The sequence below is a fragment of the Blennius ocellaris genome, assembly GCF_963422515.1.
Source record: "Blennius ocellaris genome assembly, chromosome: 12".
Classification (NCBI taxonomy): domain Eukaryota; kingdom Metazoa; phylum Chordata; class Actinopteri; order Blenniiformes; family Blenniidae; genus Blennius; species Blennius ocellaris.
Genome location: NC_137661.1, coordinates 11,516,317 through 11,537,797, shown reverse-complemented (window position 1 = coordinate 11,537,797; position 21,481 = coordinate 11,516,317). Strand labels below are relative to the sequence as shown.

Here is a 21,481-nt window from a genome sequence, read left to right as displayed (position 1 = left end):
TGGTTATTAGAACATGTCTGGTGCAGATTAGTTTACACATGTGACATTTTTGAATTATAAATCACATTGGACATGAAGAAAATCTTCAAATATCACCAAAACAATTATGGGTGTATATCAGTCAGTCACACACATGGTGTACTGTTTTCCATTAAGTAAATCCAACCACATTGACCCCAAGTTGCTGTTAGTTTCCTGTTCCGTTGCTTATAGTATCAGCAAATCTCTCGCACTGTGGCATTAGTGAGTCCGTCATGCTTATTCAAGTTTATTCTGCAACTATGAAACGTGCATTTACAATATGGCAACTTTAATTATTTCAAAAACACCCACCATATATTTTTAATAATCAAAGTTTTTGTAAAATTCAGAAAAGTTAACTTTCTGAATTTGCAGAGTAGTTTACTTGACTGATGCTTTCTAATTGTTTTCCAAATTAAATACAAATATTTTCCTTTTTAGAGCGTCTGTGCGAGGGTAGGAGGAGGAAGAAGCAGGTAGCAATTTGCAACGGCATCATCTAAAATAATAAGTATGTAAACAAATCAAGCATCTGCATTTAAAGCTGAATTTTCTGACTGTTTCCATTAATTAGTGATCAACACCTCCTACCTATCCAAGGGTTTTAATAACAACAACAAATGGTACACTTTGCTTTTGAATGCCCCCCCCAAAAAAAAAAAATTAAAATAGACAGCAACATGGTCTCAGATACAAATGCTACAATGCCCCCCTGCCCCCCCCCCTGCAAGCGTGTCCAAAGTGCAACAACAATATCGGTTGTTCTGAGGTGATTGTCCTCAGGGGACAGCCTGCTAACTAGCGACCAACACGGCCATCCGCTCCTCTGGTCAGAAAAGCTCGAAACTCATCATTAGATCATTTTAATGAGAGGTGAAACTGCAGGTTCCAACCACTGCTCTACTACACGGCTGGTCCAATTAGTGAAGATAATCAACCCAAATCATCACCAAGCCAAAGCCGCCACTTACATACCCCCCCCACCCCCCCCCCCCCCCACCCAACCACAGCCAGATTACCTGCCTGCAATGTAGGCCTTAATTAGACATTACTCAACAATAGCAGACTGTGATCACACACACACACACACACACACACACACACACACACACACACACACACACACACACACACACACACACACACACACACACACACACACACACACACACCCCGACAAATTAAAAGTGCTCGTTTATTCTTTTTTAGTTTTAGAAATATGAGAAAAAGGTTGGTTTTAAGATGTGCAAATCAGAATTACAAATAACTTAAAAATAACTAAAATGATATTCACAAAAAGTAGACGAAACTCGGAAGCCACATTTTTAATGTCAAAATCAGCAAAGCGTATTTTGATGATTTTTCACTCACGCAAGATATGCAAATACTTTCACTTGGATTTATTTTGACTTGGATCAGTAAACTACTGCCAAACTGCATGTGCAAATTTCGTCGGGGCCAAAGTACGCAGAATGAGATTCAGACACACGGAGTTCCAAACTTGGAGGCAAATCCTGCTCCATCTCTTCGTGGCCACATATCACCTCGTTTCCTGCTGCTGCCGCCGACAGCACAGTGGAGGAAGAGTTATCCCATCTGGCTACAAGCATGCTGACTCACTCACTGGTCAGTCACAGCCGTGTAGATTTATTCGACCTCTGAACCCGGTTCTGCCATAAATTCAACGTCGACGGAGCCTACAGTTTTTCAGTTTGTGTTGACACAGTCAGAGAGGGTGATCATTTTTTATCTTGTGATCTTTGTTGGATTTGTGGAGGGTGGCTAGGAGTGCATCATGATGAGATGTTTTACTAATGTTCTTCCCCTCCCATGCAGGTTAGCAGTCACCAAAGTATTAGAAATACCTCAACATACTGCTGCCCCAGTTCAATATCACTTCCACCTACAGCTTCCATCATAAACAAGTGATTCAATTAAAGCCTCTCTTATGATCTCAGGCAAACCCAAACATTATCACCTTTGAAGAGGCAGAGTTTACAGCAGATCTGTTATATAACATCACATTAGATTGTAAAAGTGTCAACAACGTGGCTGACGAGGGTATAAGCAGAGTCCAAGGAAACTGCAGGTCTTTTCTTTCGTTACGTTAGTGTCGAGGGAACTTCAGTTAAATTTAGGCTTACAGCTTGACGTTTTTGTCTTTTTCTTCTAAATACACATTTAGAAAAATGGAAGGAAGGTTGGGGGGAAAAAATGGCTTTACATGCAACAAATAGCTATCAAATAGCGATTAAAAGTGCAAAACATCATCAAATCAATTGTGGACCGTGTGTCTAACAGCTGTGTTGCAAGTGTGTCCTTTACTAAACTGCTGCAACACAAAGAATAATATTCCAGGTTGTTGAAACTGTTGGGATGTACAGAGTGGGGAAGTTTGAAATTATTCATTTGGTTTTGATTTCGAACATTAGCCCTGCAATCACATTTATAGACAGAAAAAAAAGGTGGATGATCACTGAATGAAAGAGCACAAATAAGATAAGTATAAATAACATAAGACTTCTGGCAGTAAATTAGGGGAGTGAAACAGCGCATGGCTTAGTTTTGTCAATAAGACAAAGAGCATTCATTGACTCAGTCTGCCGTGTGCGTGTGTGCGTGTGTGCGTGTGTGCGTGTGTGTGTGTGTGTGTGTGTGTGTGTGTGTGTGTGTGTGTGTACGTGCAGGTAGGAGCTGAGGATGGTTGATAGGAAGCAGGTTAATGTTGACAGATTCCCCCCCCCGCATTCTTTTTAAAACATTTCTCCCACTTGCTTTTTTTTTGGGGGGGGGGAAGAGAGAGAGAGAGAGAGAGAGAGAGAGAGAGAGAGAGAGAGAGAGAGAGAGAGAGAGAGAGAGCGAGAGAGAGAGAGAGAGACAGAGAGAGAGAGAGCGAGAGAGAGGCTTCCCAAGGTGAATCTGTGACATTTTAGTCTCTGTGTATATTTAGCGGTGGACTTAATGTCAGTTGCTCATAAAAAAACAAAATAAAGTTACTTTTGCGTTCTGCTTTCGGTCACCTGAAAACATCAGTCAAAACCCTCGTGTGCTTTGATCTGCATAAGATTTGTTTCTGTTAAAATACAAATATTTTGGGCGAAAGTAAATTAATAAGGCATGATATCGTAATTCCTTTATTTGATTTAGTAGGTGTGCTCATAAAAAACAATTAGCATTCAGGTTGTGCAGCTTATAGGGCACTAAATGGTATATGACCGGCCTTAAAAAAATATTTGTGCCAGCACAACTGTGCCTCTGTTCACTCAGCCATTTAGCTCATACAGAAGTAATAATATGCTGCTGAATCTACATTAACAACTCCATGCCGCCCACCTTATGAAGCTCTTATTTGCGGTTGATTGTGTAACAAAGAAGGTGTTTTCCAGAGAATGAAAACACTTAAATCAACAAATAAAGCACCTGTAGAAAAGCAATTTCCTGGTAACACCTCTAACTCCGGTAACACCTTGGCATTACACACACGTGTTTCAGAATGTGTGTAATGGGTATTGTGGTCCAACAACGTAGTTTAAATTTCAGTATGTATAAGCTCACTTTAGATCTGTTTTTCCAAATGAATATCTAATACATATTGCTCAAAAAGGGTCTATTATGCACAGCTCACCTCCAGTTGAGCACAAGGAACTGGGCTGGGCTGCTTGATAACAGAGCAACACAACCTGTTTGTTTACACTGAGCAACCCCCCCCCAAAAAAAAAAAAAAAAAATTAAAAATGGCAGCGCCAACACCCTGTGAGTTTCCCCTGTCAACAATCAATAAAACAAAAAATAGAATAAACTGTGCCAGGAAAGACAAAGTGGGTTAAGAGGTTAAGATAAATAATGGGTGCAAAGCAACGAGCTGGAGAAAAAAGAAAAAAAGAAATCTCTCATTTCAGAAGGAATGCTTATCCATATAAGTGTGTGCGCGTGCGTGTTGTTTGCATGTTTGTGAGCGGACGCGGGTCACGGCCAGAGCAGCGCTCAGGCGAACCACCGGCCCCTCTCTCACTTCAGCAGAAAGAGGAGTGGAGGAGATAAGCTCACCCCATCCCCTGCGCTGGAAGAGGAGGTGGAGATAAGGCCCCGCGCTTCCCAGAGCTACCGCTGAGGCGGGAGCCGGCCAAGGAGGACGCTTTGAACTGCTGCTCGCTATCCGCTCTGCCTGGGAAAATTATAAACGGAGTGTCCAGAGAAACAAAGGACTGATTGAGGGCTGCAGTGTTGTACTCCTGGGGGTGAATCACACCACTATCGTGGGTCAGAGAGCACAAAGAAAAATTCAAGGGGGTGAGAGGGTAGTATCTACAGAGCCAGAGGTGTCTTTTCTCTGTGCTCTGGCTCCCCCAAGTTTAGTGTTACTGAGGGGATTTTGAGGAGGAAAACATTAAGTATACATGAGTGATTTTTTTTTTTAAAGGGAAGCCGTACATGAATGAAGCATTCCTGACACAAACATAAAGCACACATAAACACAGCTGTGTTGACCGTCGCAGCTCGTGGTCGGTGTTAAACTCTTTGGGGTTAGACTTTCCTCATCCGAGGCTGCAATCCTGTTGCCACTTCATGCTTTTACAGGATTGTGAATAAAAGACAGAACACGCAAGTGTTCATAGGTTTCACTGCAGTCAATAAGCTTTTTAACAGGGCTGACTTATCCTGGCTTTGTTTGTACCCCAGATAAAATTGAGCAAACAGAGAGACATTAAGATGTGCTCTCAGAGATAACCGCAGTAAACTGTTTTTTTTGTTTTGTTTTTTTTTGGGGGGGGGGGGGGGGAGGGGGGTCAGGAACCGTCCATAATCCCGTGCCTCTCCGTTCCAACACTCCTCCTCAGTCTGAGCTGCTAAACTGTCGAGATACTAAATGTTGCCCTGTTGACAGTTTTCTGAAAAACTGGTGCAGCTGAGAGGCAACTTTCACGTTTGAAACTGAAGACTTTCAACCTTCTTAAAAAAAAAAAAAAGAAATCTGTTCAAAAAAATAAACAGCACCAAAATAAAGTGGATGGATAAGGATGGAATAACCTACCAAGTAGGAACTCGGTCAACTTTTCCATTTGTTTTTGTTACTTGTTTAATTAGTAGAGTTATGCCTTGGTCATTTGCTCATAAGTGGCAGGAGATAATAGTCTATAGCAAAAAGCAAACATTTGATAAGAGCTCCGTGCAAACAAAAATTTGGATGCCCATATATAGAACAATACCACATTTCAATGTCGTCAACATAAACTCGTACATAAAGATACCACACCTTGATGTCGGGTGTTTGTACCTGTTTGAAGAGCTGCAGGTTGACAGCCATGGACAGGAAGTTTTTCATGGTGTTGGATCGATGGTTGGCGAAGCTCTCCTCGCAGAATGTGATTGGCTCTCCCTGCAGAGTCCCCAGAGACACAATTGGCAAAAAAAAAAAAAAGGAAAAAAATTACAATAAACAATTAATTGTCATTCATTTTGTGCCAATCTGTCTTTCCACCATGTTTACGAAGCTCAAATATAATTCACAGGAAGTAGGGCCGATACACCGCCGCCTTGAAAGGCAGGGCGTCGAAACTCAACGGCGTTATTAATGATACGATTCACACTGCTCACACATTCACATTGAGGATATTATCACTTGTGCACTATGGAAAGCATTCTGTAAGCAATGAGGATTTCAGCTGATTTCTTCATTAGTGGGGGGAAAGAAAAAAAAAGAAAAGAAAAGAAAACTTGTCTTAAAGTGTGACAGGAAGGAGGAAGGAAGGAAGAAGAGGGTAAAGCTGGAAACAACAGTGTACAACATCTCCTTTAAAAGGGGTCCCTTGGCAGCGTGCACATGATCTCCTCCGGACCCGAAGACAAGAGTCCCAGTAAACTTCCTACACATGAACACATTATCACAGCGTTACCATTTCTTACATCATGCCTGTTGGCCTGTGAGCTATAGTCACAGGGATGACAACAGAACCACTGCAGGCCAAACCCACACCGCCCCACGGTCATTTTCAATTCGTGTTTTCTCATAATTAACATAATTCTCACACGATTCAACCACGCTCTAAATTCCTCTGAAGTAAAACAATGTGCTTTGTCTGCTACAAGCGCAGTGTGGCACATAAAAACAAGCCAACAGCACTGGAGAATAACCTGATTTTCTGGAATGTGCGGATGATAACCGTGGCCCAAATTACATCAACAGGAGCGCATTTAGACTTACATCACAAAAGTTTTTTTCCCAAGGATTACGCTCTCTCTAAAAGTTGTATTGAACAGAATGCCCTTGCAGTTTAACAGCCTCAAACCCCCAATACAGCCGACAAAACTGAACAAGTCACCAGCCTGTTTCCCAAAATTTCCCAAAACACTAAATCCAGTTTGAAACCATTCCTTTGGATTTCACTACATTGACTTACAGCTCCTAATGTGGCTGGAAACTTCAGTATAATTTACTGCACATAAAAGAAACAATATTTTGCATTTATTTTAAGCGAAAGCTTCGGTAACAATGTCTTTGCTCTAAATTGCCAATAAATATTACTTAACATCACAAAAACATTTAAGGTTTTTTTTTCTTTTTTTTGGAGGGGAAAATTGCAGCTGCATCTATGTTTTATTTTAACTAATGATTAATCTCTTCAACTCCTGCAGTGTATGTTCAGGATTTCTTCCCTGTCTATAATGTAGGCCTCTGCAAAGCTTCATTAACATTTACGGATTGGGAAAGAGCCAATTTTAGTTTGAATTCATTTGTGTTTTGTGCTTCCTGTTGAATTGAACTTGTCAGGGTTTTGTTTTTTTTAAGCATTTCTCAAGGCGTCTTTTCCCCAAACTCAGTTGCCTTTTTACATAGATCTGCAACCGTCTTTGAAGAAACTGTAAATTTCACAGTGAGAACATGCACTACGAGGGGTTTTGTGTCTAAAATATTCTTATTTGTGTTGACACTCCAACCCCACCCAAAGTTTTCACATCAGGTTGGATGATCTTTACTGGTTCGGTGCCTGGTTATGTCGAGATTAAAATAATTTTTGCCCTTAAATAGTACAGAGCACAAATCCACCCACCTATTCAACTTGGCTTCATCATCAGTGGTAAGAACTAATTTGAACTGCTACTTCAGGGTCTTTTTTCCTGACGAGTGATGCCCTGAGCGAGTGAGAGGCACCGAGGGCAACATCAACACGAACTGAAACTGATGACCTCAAAAAAAAAATACCCGTATAATCAGCTGATTGCTTTACAAGTCATTATTGTTCTCCAGTTTCGCTTCATTTACAACTCAGCCAGACTCTCACCGAGCATCCACACCCCTCCTTTTGTCGAAGGCATATTGGGTCTGGGAACCCCAGTGTGCAGCTCAGCTCCGTCTCCGAAGCTCATGTTTTCAGCTGAGAACAATGACAAGTGGAGTGATAAAGAATTTCACTGGTATCCAAAATAAATCATACGCCCAGGGTGTGGGTATTTATGTGTTAACATGTATATGAACTCTATAGGCTTTTATACAGATCCCTTCCAAGAAATCATGGTGTGAGTGAAAGTGAACTGAGAAATCTCTCCATGTTGTTCTCACACGCGCACACGCACACGCACACACACACACACACACACACACACACACACACACACACACACACACACAGAGTGAGTCTCGGTGCTTGTCAAAGGGGAGGCAGTTTGTTCATATACTGTCTGTATACAGAGAAAAGAGAGACAGCATCAATAATGTAGCATCTTGACTCCGGGAGTCCACAAAGTCCAATTAATCTCAAAGCCAAAGGAACAAAGGCTTCGCTATTTGACAAACAGGACATGGTGTAGTTTGCTCTGCTCTGACTCAAACTTGATAAGTAGAAAAGATCTAGAAAAGAAATGTTCGGGGGGCTCACTAAAGGAGAGTTTAACACCAAAGGTGGCTAAAAGGGATCTTCAAAGGGAACGTCCTGGCTCTTTCCAGCTCCTCTGACATTTCACTGCCTCAGACAGGCCCACCTCAGCTCTGCGCTCCCACTGAAAACACACCTTTTACCTTTAGTCAAAAGCGGCCCGCTCTAAACAGACGCCTGTGAAAATTGACTCGCCCAAACTGGGATGCGCGGCACATGCTGAAGAGCAAATTTATCATATTCACATCTGTTCATACTTTTGCCTGTGGATAGGAGCACAAGTCTGTGGTCTTATAAAGTACACATTGGCTATCTTTTTTTGTTTTTTATATAACTGCTACTGAAATATGATGCTCAAAACATTTGGAGAATTAAGTTTATTTGCTCCATTTCCTTACTTCAATACAAAGATGTTATGCTATGAAACAATTGATCCGGACAAACTCAACTGATATAGACTGGTATAATCTCCACTTTATGAAATCCTTTTTCATTCTTCCCACTGAATTATCGCGAGTCAGAACTTATTAATGTTCTACTCAGTCATTTCAGGGCTGGTTGAAAACTCTCACGAACTTCAGCCTTTGTTTTTTCCCACATATTTTTAATAATCTTAACAAGGAAAAATGAACATGAGTATGCGTTGTAAAATCCATGCTTTCTTCGCTTAAGGAGCGCATACTACAGCAAAGCCCTTTTTTATGGACATGTGAGCAATGAAATGCATCATCATCTACAGAAAAGCACATGAAATCCAGGTGAAATCATGTTGCAACGAGCTCTTGGGGGGGGGGGGGGGGGGGGGGTAAAACCAGCATGCTACAACAGGCTACATACTCAAACATTACCTTCGGCGCCTAATAGGTTAAAGGCGAGTAGCTTCAAGGAAGTTTCTGAATATAATTTTATTTGGGGGGGAAAAAACAAAAAAGCCAAAACTCATCAGTAGAGAAATAGCCAAAAAAAAAGATTAGAGAAAAAAAAGATTTTAGTGCACAGTTAACCACAGTGATTAGTGACACTGAATACTTACAGGTCTATATCGGAGGGCATCCCGGTAGGATCCAAACAGAGCAGCCTGTGCTCTGAGGAAGGCCCTGGACACTCCGCTCCCTGTTGCTGTTGACTGCTTCTTCAGCTTGCTCTTCAGAGAGGACACCTGGTGGAAAACATAATGTGCCAGAGAAAGAGATGGCGAGTGGGGGAGATGGGGGGGGGGGGGGGGGGGGGGGGGTAGAGAGAGAAAGGGAGAGATTGGGGGGTAAAAAGTTAAATTATCACCTCTGAAATTGGTGGAGGAAACAGCTAGCCCATTCTGGGTGTGAAGTATCACATTTGCAGGTCATCTCAAAAAGGGAAAGGAAAGAAAGGGAAAAGCTTCAGCCTTTCCTCCAAGCTTATCTGTTGTGCTGCTGGGAGCACCTGCTGCTTTGCTAATTGAGCAGAGCACGGGGTGGCAAGAAGGGAGGGGACAGCAGAGAGGAAATAGAAACTCGCATCTTTGCTTTTCCTCCCTCACCCTCTCCTCTCTTTGCTCCCCCACCCCCCTTCCCCCCATCACCTTCATGCTTTTTCACTTCTCGCTCTATGCCCTACTCTTCTGCTTGTTTTTTTTTGTGTGTGTTTTTTTTCCAGTCCTCCTGCTCTCCCCCTCCCCTCTTGGCTCTCCCGGACTCCCTCTAGAAAGGGATTCTTGACATAAAACGTCTTTAATTATTTTCCCCTCTCCTGGCTCTGTCTCCAGGACTCCAAGCGAGAGTGGATGAGCAGCAGGCCCGAGCTTGTTTTAGGATGACAAAAGATTCACCCCGGCCACCGGGCCCTGGGGAGTCTGGGAAGGAAGTTGTCAAGAGGCTCTCCTCACCTGCTCAGCAGTAGTCTGACTGTGTTGTGGCAGTGCGAGGATGAGGATGATGAGGATGAGAAGGAGGAGGAGGAGGAGGAGGCAGGGATAGTGAGGGACTGTCGCTCTACGTGTGGGCTGTGCCAGCTTAACACAAAAGCACATTTGACTGTGTTGAACAGGAGGTCTAGATTACTGTAATGCAGCAGGCAGTTAGTGATAGCCTGGTATTTAATTACTTTTATTTTTTTTTAAAGCTGCTATAAACACACACACTACATATTCAAAAAGAAAACAGTCAAAATACCTTCATTATCAATTAAAATAAAAAATATGAATATGATCAATTAAAAATAATTGATCATCTGCTGTGCATATCAAAAATGATTGACAAAAAAATAAACAGCTTAAAAATGCAGAAGTTAATGGCCATGCACGAAAAGTGTTGCTCATTTTACTTTGGAAACGATAATGATGAAACCCTGTGCCCATTCTCCTGGGGGGTGGGTAACTCTTTTACCTACTTCTCCACTCTCACACCCACTGTGTGAACACTGGGCAAAACAAATCTTCAAGTCCATCCAGAGAGTACATGCTGAAAGCTAAAAACTTGTGTGCGAAATATCCAAATTAAACTCTCCGGTTCGCAGTCGACCACTTCAATTTGATGTCCTATTGCATTTTCAACAAGTCTGTTCAATTGCGCGAGAAAAAGAGTGCAACATGTGGTGTTTGTACAGGTGCTTCTCCAGTCTTCAGTGTGACAGTCTCGTATGTTAATTTGCCAGGCTTATTCATCTCTGCAAGCAGCACAGATTTAATTCCGCCACTGGTGATGGCTGCATTTGTGGGGAGGACAGTGAGGACGAAGAGGGAAGGAAAAAAAAAAATCAGGCAACAAAACAAATACAAATTGAGGCTGTGGCTACGGATAAATGAATCCAGTTCTTCTGTGATGGGATAAAAATTTTGATCAGGTATATTTTTCCAATCTGTGGCGGGCCAGAGGCCACATGCTGAGAAGCTGCTGCATTGGAGGGGCATCATGGTCTGGCATCTGCAATTAGCCCGTGTGCAAAACTTCAAGGAGGAGAAGCAAAGTTGTTAGCGCGGCTCGCACGGAGGGACAGGCGGAGAGGAATAGAGAGGCCGCCAGAGAAAGAGAGAAAGCGAGACAGAGAGTGGCAGTCTTAAACTGGGACAGAGACAAAACGAACAGTGTTGAATCCTCTTCCCCTGGGCTTTCTCACTCTCCACATCGTCCCCGTGCTGCCATCGCAAAAGCTCCCAGGAATCAAACAGAAAGTTTATCACGGTTAAATTAACAAGTGTCATCTGCATATTCACTCATTGTGCTAAATGCTTTTATGTTTGCGTAAAGCCCGTTCTGTAATTAATATTTCATATTTATGTGCATTTTCACAGAGTTTTTTTTTTTCATACTTGCAAATCATTAAGCTGTCTTTTTATTTTGGAGGGTAGGGGTGTGAGGGAGGGGGGGGGATCAAAGCAAACACAATGTCAGTCTAAGAGGGGGAGGCATACCCCAAAGACTGTCAGAGAAGACGGGATAGCGGAGTTTACCCGGCACACAGCAGAGTTCTGTACAGCAGCTTTGAACGGCTGAGAGCACTGCAGAGACATACACTTTTTAATGAGGTGGGGACACAATAACTTGCACGTTACTTCCCAGTGTTACAAAAATGGGTGATAATGCAACGTGTTCAAAGTTTCACATCTACTCATGAGGAGGATTAAGCATGGGGAAAGGAAAAAAAAAAATTCCTCTTCAGTCACATGTAGCGATTAATTAAACTGTCACATATAACAGATCATATATAGCAGAACTGCGGGAAAAAATGTATATTGTGTTTGCTAATAGATATCGGAGCGCACGCCGCCACCGTACGCGCTTTCACGCAAAAAAAAAAAAAAATGTGTATTTAGTAATTGGATTTTGAATATGGCGCCTACGCCACAATCATCAGGTAGGCCTCCACGGTAATGGCTCTGTCAAACTAATTAACTTCTGCGGTTTGAGTGAAGCTAACGAGATGCGCACAGACATCAGAGGAAGGCCAGGCTCTACAGGTGATAACCCTATTTGGCAGTGACATTTTTTAGTGTAAAGTCACAGTGGCGGTGATGAGATCAAAGGCAGAGAGTCCCCCATTGGGTCCAATTAGAACTATAGCATTGTACAGGGAAAGGGTGGCAGGAGGAGAGAGGGGAGTCTGTGGTTGGGGGAGAGGCATGGAAAGAAAGAAGGGAAAAAAAAATTGTTGAGTTATGATATTCATAATCTATGCAGAGAGGCCTTTCCAGTACAGGTCTTCTCCCCATAGCTGTGATCTTTTCGATTTACATCAAGGGAAGATGGTTGGGGATGAAAGCGGGGCATCCAAGGCGCACAGCCCTCAGAGGGCAGACATGGGGCCTCATTAAGGCCCGGCCCAGCCAGCCCCAAACAGGGTTTGAAGTGCGTCACATAAAGAGCATGGGGTCAAAGGTCAGACATAGAACAGATCTCCATTTAACTCTCCAGCTGGAGATGGTAATTAGCAGGTGCAATGATGATCCCTGAATGACTGCAAGGGATGACACCACTGTGGAAGACACCCGGCATCTGTGTGACTGTGAATGTCTGCGTGCACACGGGCGCCGGCGTGCGGCAGCGAGCATCCATCAAGAATCCCGACTCGCACCATGCTGCAGGGGAGAACATGCAAGACACTCGGTCATTACTGTGTGTTTAGACAAGCTTTGGATGCTTTCGAATCATAAAGGACGATAATGATGCAAGGCTGTGCTGCTGTGCTGCATTTTAAAGCTTCACCTGATAAACTGGTTCTTTTTAGTTTGCGAATGAGCAATGTTGAACGACAGAAAAGAAGCGTATCAGTTGGGGACGAGACAAACATTTAACGTCCACTTTCAATCAAGACAAAATCTAAACACAAAAAAAAGGAACAGAATTGAAGGGACGGGCTCAAAAAATAATACGCTTAATTAATAAATAAAATTCAAATGAGAAAAAAGTTATACACAAACCCTGAACACATTGAGAATTATACTCCAAATTTTCACTACAGAATTAAAATAAACCTCTCTCAAATAATAACCCTGACACTTGTCTGTTGTTAAAAAAAAAAATGAATAAAAGTTAGGTTTTCTCCTCACCAAAAAAAAAAAGAAGAATGTTTTGTTTAAGATTCTGTCCAGGGAAAGAAAGCCATGGGGACGCAATTAAAGAACTACAAAGAAAAAAATAGTTATGAAAATCTCCCTCTTTCTTTTGATGTGCTGCAGTTTCAACTGCGTGTGCGCGTGCGCGCGCACACACACACACACACACACACACACACACACACACACACACACACACACACACACACACACACACACACACACACACACACACACACACACACACACACACACACACACACACACACACACACAGACTTCTGAACAAAGACACACAAAGCCATTGTATACTCACACATGCACAAGCGCATTCTCATACACAAAGAACACGTAAGTACCAATCTATAAAAATCATTCATTCGTTCAATTAAAAATAAATATGGGATATCTTAGGATTTTTTTTCCCCCCCTCTATTTTCTAACCATAAAGCTTTTTTTTTTAATCACTTCAGTTATTGGGGTGGAGTCAACTACCATCTCATACAACTAACCAAATAAGACCACTAATAGTGTTAGGTGTGACTGTAAAAATAACTTGACTGAACATGAAATTAGTCAAGTAAAATTATTTAAATAGAGAACCATTACAAAAGAATAAACAGATAAATGATTAAAGCATTTAATGAGTATTACTTAGTTCCTTAGAGTGTTGGACTGTTGTTCACTCGATGCATTCCAATACGGTAGGCAAAATGAGAAATACAAGGAAAGCAGAGGGGAGAGAAAGTGCGTGTGTGTGCGCGCGTGTGTGTGTGTGTGTGTGTGTGTGTTAATAGGGCTATCTCGTTGCCATGAGATTCTCCCCGGTGTGGGGTTACTTTGTCAAGCTGACCTCTTATAGCAGCTGAGCGGCTGAGTTTTGCATACATAATTAACTACAGTTAAATGTCATCTTTCACTTCAATAACTAACGCAGTGGGTGATGCTGCTCTCCCTTTTTGACTTCTAATCCAGAGTGAACCGCTGGCAGCAGAACGACTATGTGAAAATGAAGTGCAGCTTTTAAACTCCACACGAGTAAATGAATCGCTGCTCACGCTGCAGACTCGAGTAGATGTACAGTTCAGTGCCTCTTAAAACAATTACAACCTGTAAAATAATGCTTCAAATGAGCAGAAACCCACTTTTGCCGTCGGTACAAAACAGAAGCAACAATAATAAAAGAGCCAGATGCCGTGGTGGGACGTTGTTAATGGAAGCTGTGCGGACAGGGTTGAGGGTCTACTCCTGGTGAAGTACAGTATGGAACTGAGGTGGAGCAACAACATTCCCAGCACTGAGCAGCAGGTAGTTAGTAAACCATGTGCTTTACTGGGGGGGGGGGGGGGGCTTTACTGTCGCCGGCTCCACAAGAGTGGGAACACACCAGTAAACTCGAGTGAAACTGAAAATGGGCAAATTTGGCGGACGAACCAAAGACCTGTGAGTAGCAAAGTTTCCTCCCGAACTGTGTTATTAATGAACAATCCTCGACGAGAGTGTGTGTGTGTGTGTGTGTGTGTGTGTGTGTGTGTGTGTGTGTGTGTGTGTGTGTGTGTGTGTGTGTGTGTGTGTGTGTGTGTGTGTGTGTGTGTGTGTGTGTGTGTGCGTGTGTGCGCGCGCGCGCGCGCGCGCGTTGCCTGTGGATGATGATGTAGATGTTGTTTTCTGGAAGCGTCGGAAACTGAACACCAAATTAAAGCCGCGATGTTTGATTAAGTGTGCCAGGTGATCTCAGGAGAGGTGCACAGACACAACCTCAACCCCCTCATTCATTTGTAAACCTCCAAATGCAGGCTTGAAATACAGGAAGTAGGAGTGTATGCTGTAAATTCCCCCCTTGATTGGGAATACAAATGATCAAATGTATGAAGGCTAGGAGTGTATGGGTACACGGTGTCAGCAAAGTAGCGGGAGGCAGAGAGGAGGAGAATAGAAGGAATTAGGCTGTGATGTGAGAGAGAGCATCTGAAAATAAAATGTAAGCTGCATTGTACCACCTCACTTTGAATATGTGGCACAGAAAGAATAATACATGAAAAAAAAAAAAAAATCTTCCTTCATTGGTTCGAGATCAATTGCCAGGATCAAAAAACAATCTGATTCAGTCACACACTGTTTGTTTTCAGAATTAACAGACATCTAATTTGCTATTCCTGGTTACTTTTAATGACTAGCGAGGTAAACAGCTCCACCAACCAAAAGCCAATTATAACTTTATCAGCACAATCTCTGCGTGGAAGAAGAACTGTGCATCTCTGAAAAAGAAACAAAAATACCTTGATCTTCCAGGGAAACACGACAGGTTTTTTTTTTTTTATTGGGTATTTCTTTTCAGCATGCTTGTCAACACACTGATAATAGTGACACAAGCAGTTCCTCGCTGAGATTAACATCAATGTGTGCAATTATTGAAACTTTAAGTTTAACTTAAATTGTGCTAAATTCTGCTAATAATCACTTTGCAAAATGTATTAAATATCAATTTTCTTATATTTATCCCACAGTATAATACGAATAAGAAAATAACACAGATATAAGCATAGCAACAAAAAAAAGCAGTTTCATCTCCTTTGTTGTTCACATGTACAGATACCAAAAATATAGGCAGCAAAATGAGACACTTTTACACCGAGAATAAATATGAAATATACATATTAAAAAAACTAAATCAGTGAAACTAAAAAAATCTAAAAGTTAAAATAAAAACAGTGCCATGACTAAATAATTTCCAATATGCAAATATGCTCTGTGCATTTAAACAGGCAAAACACAATAAATAACAGATATTTGATTTATGTAATTAAATTATCCATAGACAAACGTTACTCTCAAAACATTGTGGCCTCCTTTGTTGACCAATTGCAGCCTTATTCAGATCTTTCTCGCTTTTGCTCGAACGGAACTGCTACCGGCATAGTAGCATTTGTAATTGTCAATAAATGTGAAATATTATGTGTGAAATGGGGAGAAAGGACCGTTAAGGGGCGGGCACTGGCGGGAGCTGGAGCTGGGGGTCCTGTCTGAAAGAGAGCAGCTAATTCAGGACAACTGTGAACTCTGAACCTGCTAAAAGCGGCGGCCACTGGTCAGCCCGGCCCCGTAATCCAGTCCACATGTGCTCAAAGTCTGCGTCGTCGTAATTAGATGGATCTCTAAAGGTTTGCTTAAATCAACATCAGAGAGCTTTGTTTTCCCCTCTTAGTTAAACTTGAAACACGAACAAAAAAAAAACAAAACAAAAAAAAATTGCCTGTGGCCTTTACCTTTAATCCATTCCGTGCGTTATATATTCATACAAAGTGATGCCGGGCTTTTTAAGTTGGAATAATCATTACTTCATGGGTCTCGGGGCTCTGGCTTCACACTGAATGAAGCCTGCTCGGGGTGTCAAGTAGCCAGCGTTACGCCGAGAATTAGAGAGAGATGACGAGTGGTTTTAATAGCTAAGACACAAAGTGTGGCGGCTCAGCACAGACAGGGAATCACTCAGCATTAATCAAGATTGCAAGGCCTCCGCTCGACAAACTGCACAATACCTCAAACATCTCCTCGCGTGTAAACAAACATCAAATGCCATGTGGCATGTCCTCATCACTAACAAGCAAACTAACAAGAGACCTGGAATTCCACTCAATTAGTACCTGCTCGCTTCGTTATTAATCGACTAGCCTCTGTGAAAAGATAAGAGGAGACAGGAGGAAAGAGAAAAAAAATGAATAGGAGTAAAAACAACAACAACAATTTGTTACAATAAATATATTAATGCCGGTGTAGTTTCCGCTTCAGGTGGCGTAATTTGACATGAAATGCAGGCTATGTTCTGTCATTAGTCAGGAAAAACGGTGAGCATGGGATCAAAGCAAAAAGGTGCCAAGTCTGCCACTTAATTTATCACGCAGCAAAGACAAAGGCTTTTCCCTCCGCTTCTGTCACTTTTCAAAAGCCCCGACTTCTTCTTCTTCTTCTTTTTTTTTTTCTTTTCTTTTTTTAAATGACAAACGCAGTTTGCAATTTTCATTTAGGCTTCTGTCCCTGGGTGCAGGAGAAGCAGGCGGGCAGGAAGTGAGGGAAAGGTAGCCAGACAGGCAGAGAGGCAGGAGAAAAACAAAACTAAATGTCCAGGCAGAGAGACAAGCGAGCAAGAAGACAGGTGCCACAAAACAATCAGTAAATCAATGAGGCTCAGAAGTTGGAAGGAAAATGGTACAGAGTGTGAAAAAAAAAAAAATGTATACTGTTATACACAGTAACATATACGTTTGGACAGTCTTAGTAGGCTGAGCTTATAAGAGTGGGAGCGCGCGCAGGTCTGGAGTTGGCTGGGCAGCGGATTGAATTACAGTACTGCCGGGAGGGCAGAAGTCCGGTAGGCGGTGAAGCCCCGAGTATTTACTGGTAGCGGCGTGGGTAATAGTGCGTCCGCGGCCCCGGCGCCTCGCAGAGGAGTTCTAATGCACACGCCGAGAAGAATCGCGAAACAAACGGATCCCCCGCTTCGACAAAGACAGAGACAAGCATGTGTGTAGTCCTCCCTGCTTGCGGGTGTGTGTGTGTGTGTGCGTGCGTGCACGGATGTGTGTAAATGTGTGAGTGACCCCCGACACCATGGTGATGATTCCTGTAGCACTGACCAGCGTCGGTGCTCCATTAATTAAAGAGACGACGCGCTGGCAGGTGGCTTCGCTGCCCACACTGGTAATTGGCCCCTTTCTTTCCGCTCTCTCTCCCCCCGCAACAAAAATCACCCATCTCTGCCTTTTTCTTTTCTCTCCTCTGCCTTGTTCCCTCCTCCTATCTCTCGCTCACAGAAACGTGCCAGTGGGCAGGCAGAAATGCAAGACTTTGTGAAATAATGATTAGAATGGATGGAGATGAAGGGAAGGGAGTTTCACATTTTCCCAGAAGCCTCTGATGGTCGGGGAATGCTGCTTGCCTTCAAGCGTCATACGACGCAACGGGAGTTTACTTTAGACAGCCACAATCTGAGGAGCCAGTACTGCAGTCATTAATGATGTGGGGAGGGGACGGAGCCATACTTTGACAAGTTTCTGGATGTGTACGTTTGTGTGTGTGTGTGTTTTTCTATGCAGCCCTGTGCGTGTGTGTGCGTTACAAACACATGAGTGTTGGAAGACCAGAAAATGTGTGTGTACCCTGTTGAGACATCAAGCGGGAAAGAAAAAAGAAAAAAGAAAAAGAAAAATAGGAGAAATGAAGTTTTTGTGTGTCGTATGAAATGAGACAGTAAATGCTGAGACGCTATGGGAAGTCCACATGTAATTGTGTGCATGTCTCACCACGTCACTGGAAGGTTGTGCAGGTCGTCAAAGGGACTCTCCAAGGTGTTTGTGTCCACGTTCAGAATGACCACATCCTCCAGTGACCGGCTGCGTACTTTCTGAAAGCATAATTGGACATGAATGCAGAGTGACACACACACACACACACTTTTGTGTTGTTGCACAAACAAGGATTCTCTGTGTGAATGATGAATCTGCCATTATTTGTTTTGCTAAAACCCCCAAGGCACTATTTATTTCACATTATTGTAATAATAATGTACAATTTAATTCCCATGTACACATGCAAGTGATTAATGGCCGGCATAAAATATCAGTGAATTATTCTGAAATCACAAAATCATGTAGAGATTTTAAGTCCATGGTTTGGCTCCCGGTGTGTGTCCCCCCCCCCTCTCCAGAGACAAACTGATCCCTGTGCTGGTCACAAAACCCAGAAAATATAGCCGCCACACTTAAAGAAACACTGGTATCACAGTCTTTTGCGATTAAGGAAGAAAAATTGTGTATGGGTGTGGATTGGGGGGGGGTGGGATTATAACATCTTAAATGTAACGCACACAGACAGACGGTCACAAAAATGAAGAATGGCACTGAGAAGAAACATTTGGACTGTGCAAACATTTTCCACACTCCCGAAACCTCATGCATCAACAACAACACAGTGACGCTGTGCTGGGCTGTGTGCATCCTGATGGCGACAAATTCAACAATTATTTCACTGTTGTGCAGGATGCAGGTGTGTGTGTGTGTGTGAGAGAGAGAGAGGGAGAGAGAGAGAGGAGGGGGGGGGGGGGGGGGGGGGAGAGAGCAGCATAGTGTGTGAATTTCTAGTTTGTCACTTTTGTGACAGCCTGTGCAGTGGAAGCTCACGCGCTGATCTGGACTAATTATGTAGTGGCGGAAAGAAGGTCTGTCACGGATGCAGAGTGTGATAAATACTGCCACTGCCGCAACTGTCAGACAAATATCGCACGCACGCGCACACACACACACACACACACACACACACACACACACACACACACACAAACACACGTGTGCATTGCAACATATGCATGTGCACAATTACACAGAAACAAGTCACAGTCGAACTCGTGCGCACAAGTGCAAACGTGCGCTTTCCTGCGACGTGCACGCGCACACAACAGCAGTGGTGGTGGTGGTGATGACTTTGCCCCCCAACCAACACGAGGTTTAACAATGAAGCAGAAAAGCTCTTTGTTTGCAGATGCTTTCTTTGGCTTTCTCTCTGTGTCTTTTGTACTTCTGCTTAAAATTGGACATAAACAAAACAGCCAGCTTAAAAACCAAACAAAAAAACAAACGGTCTTTATATTTCTTTTTCGTTTTCTTTTCTTCTTGACATAGGTTAGATAAATTACCCTTTGTAAATCAACTAAAAGCATGATTCATACAAGTAAATGCAACTTGAGATGAGCACTTACAGTTAAGCCAACAATGAATTGGCAGTTCACATTTGTACCTCCCTCAGTGTTAAGTTTGGATGGGAATGTTTTTGTTTTTTTTAAATGATAGTTCTTCATATGTTTATTTCAGACTAAGAAACATCAACTTGACTTTTTATATAAACAGACGATACACACTGTCCTTTACGTATTGAGAAAAATTCTGCATATTTCAAAACATGCATTGTTAAACGTTTAAAAAAATTGAAACTGATTCATGAACTTACCTCCAGCAGACTAAGATGAACTCCCACAAAGTATGGCATGGGGGCACTGCAGATAAAGGAAGGAAACCAAAGCCTTTGAGCAACGCTCTCATAAATCTACATGCTGTAAAGACATAATTCACTTAAGAACAATTCATTGAATAGCAGACTGCATGACCAAGAGAAACACATTCAATGATTGCAATTTTAAAAGTCTTCAAAGTTATTCAGCAATTAAAACAGCAACCATTGTAGCTTCTTTAATGTGATTGGGGGGGGGGGCTCTGTGTCATACAATGTCATTTCTGGTTCAAAATGTGAAAAGTCAATATTTGATCATAGCTTTACATTATTTGTGGTTGCTCTAATTTTATAAACCAAAACATAAAATAAAATTAACCATACCTAAAATGTACAACTGTAAAACAACAATATTGTAAAATGGCTCAAAAAAATCACATTCAAACTTCTGTACTGTAAACAGATGAGGGGATGAAGTGAAAAGAGTGTTATAATTCACATTGGCTTGCCATAATGTTATCATTAAAAAAAAAGGCATGTATAAATATTTTATAAGAATCCCCATGAATCTGAAATGAAATAGTGTGAGATTAATTACTGCAAGCAGCAAAACCAAAAATCAAACGGGTGCCATTATGTTCATTTTACACTCACACAGATAAAAATAGATAAATAAATGGAGAGTGCACTTTCTTTATGACACCAAAGAGCAAATCTGATGTGGAGAAGGGTTAGAAAATGTGTACAAATAATAATAAAAATGGAAGTGGGTCATTTTGGCTACTTGATAAACTGAATACTGACAATACTTCAACTCAGCCACAAGTGCAGTAGTGTTAAAGACAATAAATGGTTGTTTTGTTGTTGTTGTTCATTTGAGGATTTTTTGTTTTTAATAAATTACTTTATCTGTGTGGTGTAATTTCAGAAATCCAAAAAAGACTTGGATCACTTCCTAGAAAGCTAAAAGGCCAGAAATATCAAACTTTTTCTTTTCACTCTAAAAACATGCTGCACAAGGTTATTATGTTATTTCTGTTTTATGTGATTTATTTTCACTTTGAAAGTTGGTGGCAAGAAAAAGTTGAATTATAATGTTACCCCATCTGAACATGAATTCATTTAACTAATACTGGGAATAATGGAAAATAATTTTGATGCAGAGGTTTACGCAGGCAGTAACATAATAAATTGGACGGTTCTGGATCCACGTCTTTGAGGCCAGAAAGATTCAGAAGCCACGGGGCTTGTAATTAACTTAAGGCAAGAAAAAAAACAAACAAACAGCAGGCCTGTAGCTCTGCACTGTAGCTGCTCTCTGTCCAACGAATGTGCAGCACAGACTTAATGCACACCAAAACCTGGGAAAAAAAAGAAAAACACACACACAGAGACACACACACTAATAGGATTTGGATATATAATGGGTGCACGGAGGACACCCCTGTGATTAAATAAGATAATGATGAGTCTTTGCAGAGTGTTGAAAATCACATTTTACTGTCAGTGATGAATAGCTTCTTAAGGCTGATGTGTCCCTCATGGTGAAGCACTGCACTGT

At 42.0% G+C, this 21,481-nt stretch overlaps 1 protein-coding gene across 1 annotated transcript in view; it reads right to left on the bottom strand.

The window, feature by feature from the left end:
* Positions 1-21,481, bottom strand: part of dennd1b (DENN/MADD domain containing 1B) — a 107,035-nt gene that overhangs the window by 21,659 nt on the left and 63,895 nt on the right. Inside the window, 5 exon segments of the mRNA XM_080506001.1 lie at positions 5,297-5,398; positions 8,926-9,051; positions 18,222-18,229; positions 18,232-18,322; positions 19,921-19,966. Of these exon segments, the coding sequence (XP_080362127.1) occupies positions 5,297-5,398; positions 8,926-9,051; positions 18,222-18,229; positions 18,232-18,322; positions 19,921-19,966 (373 nt within the window).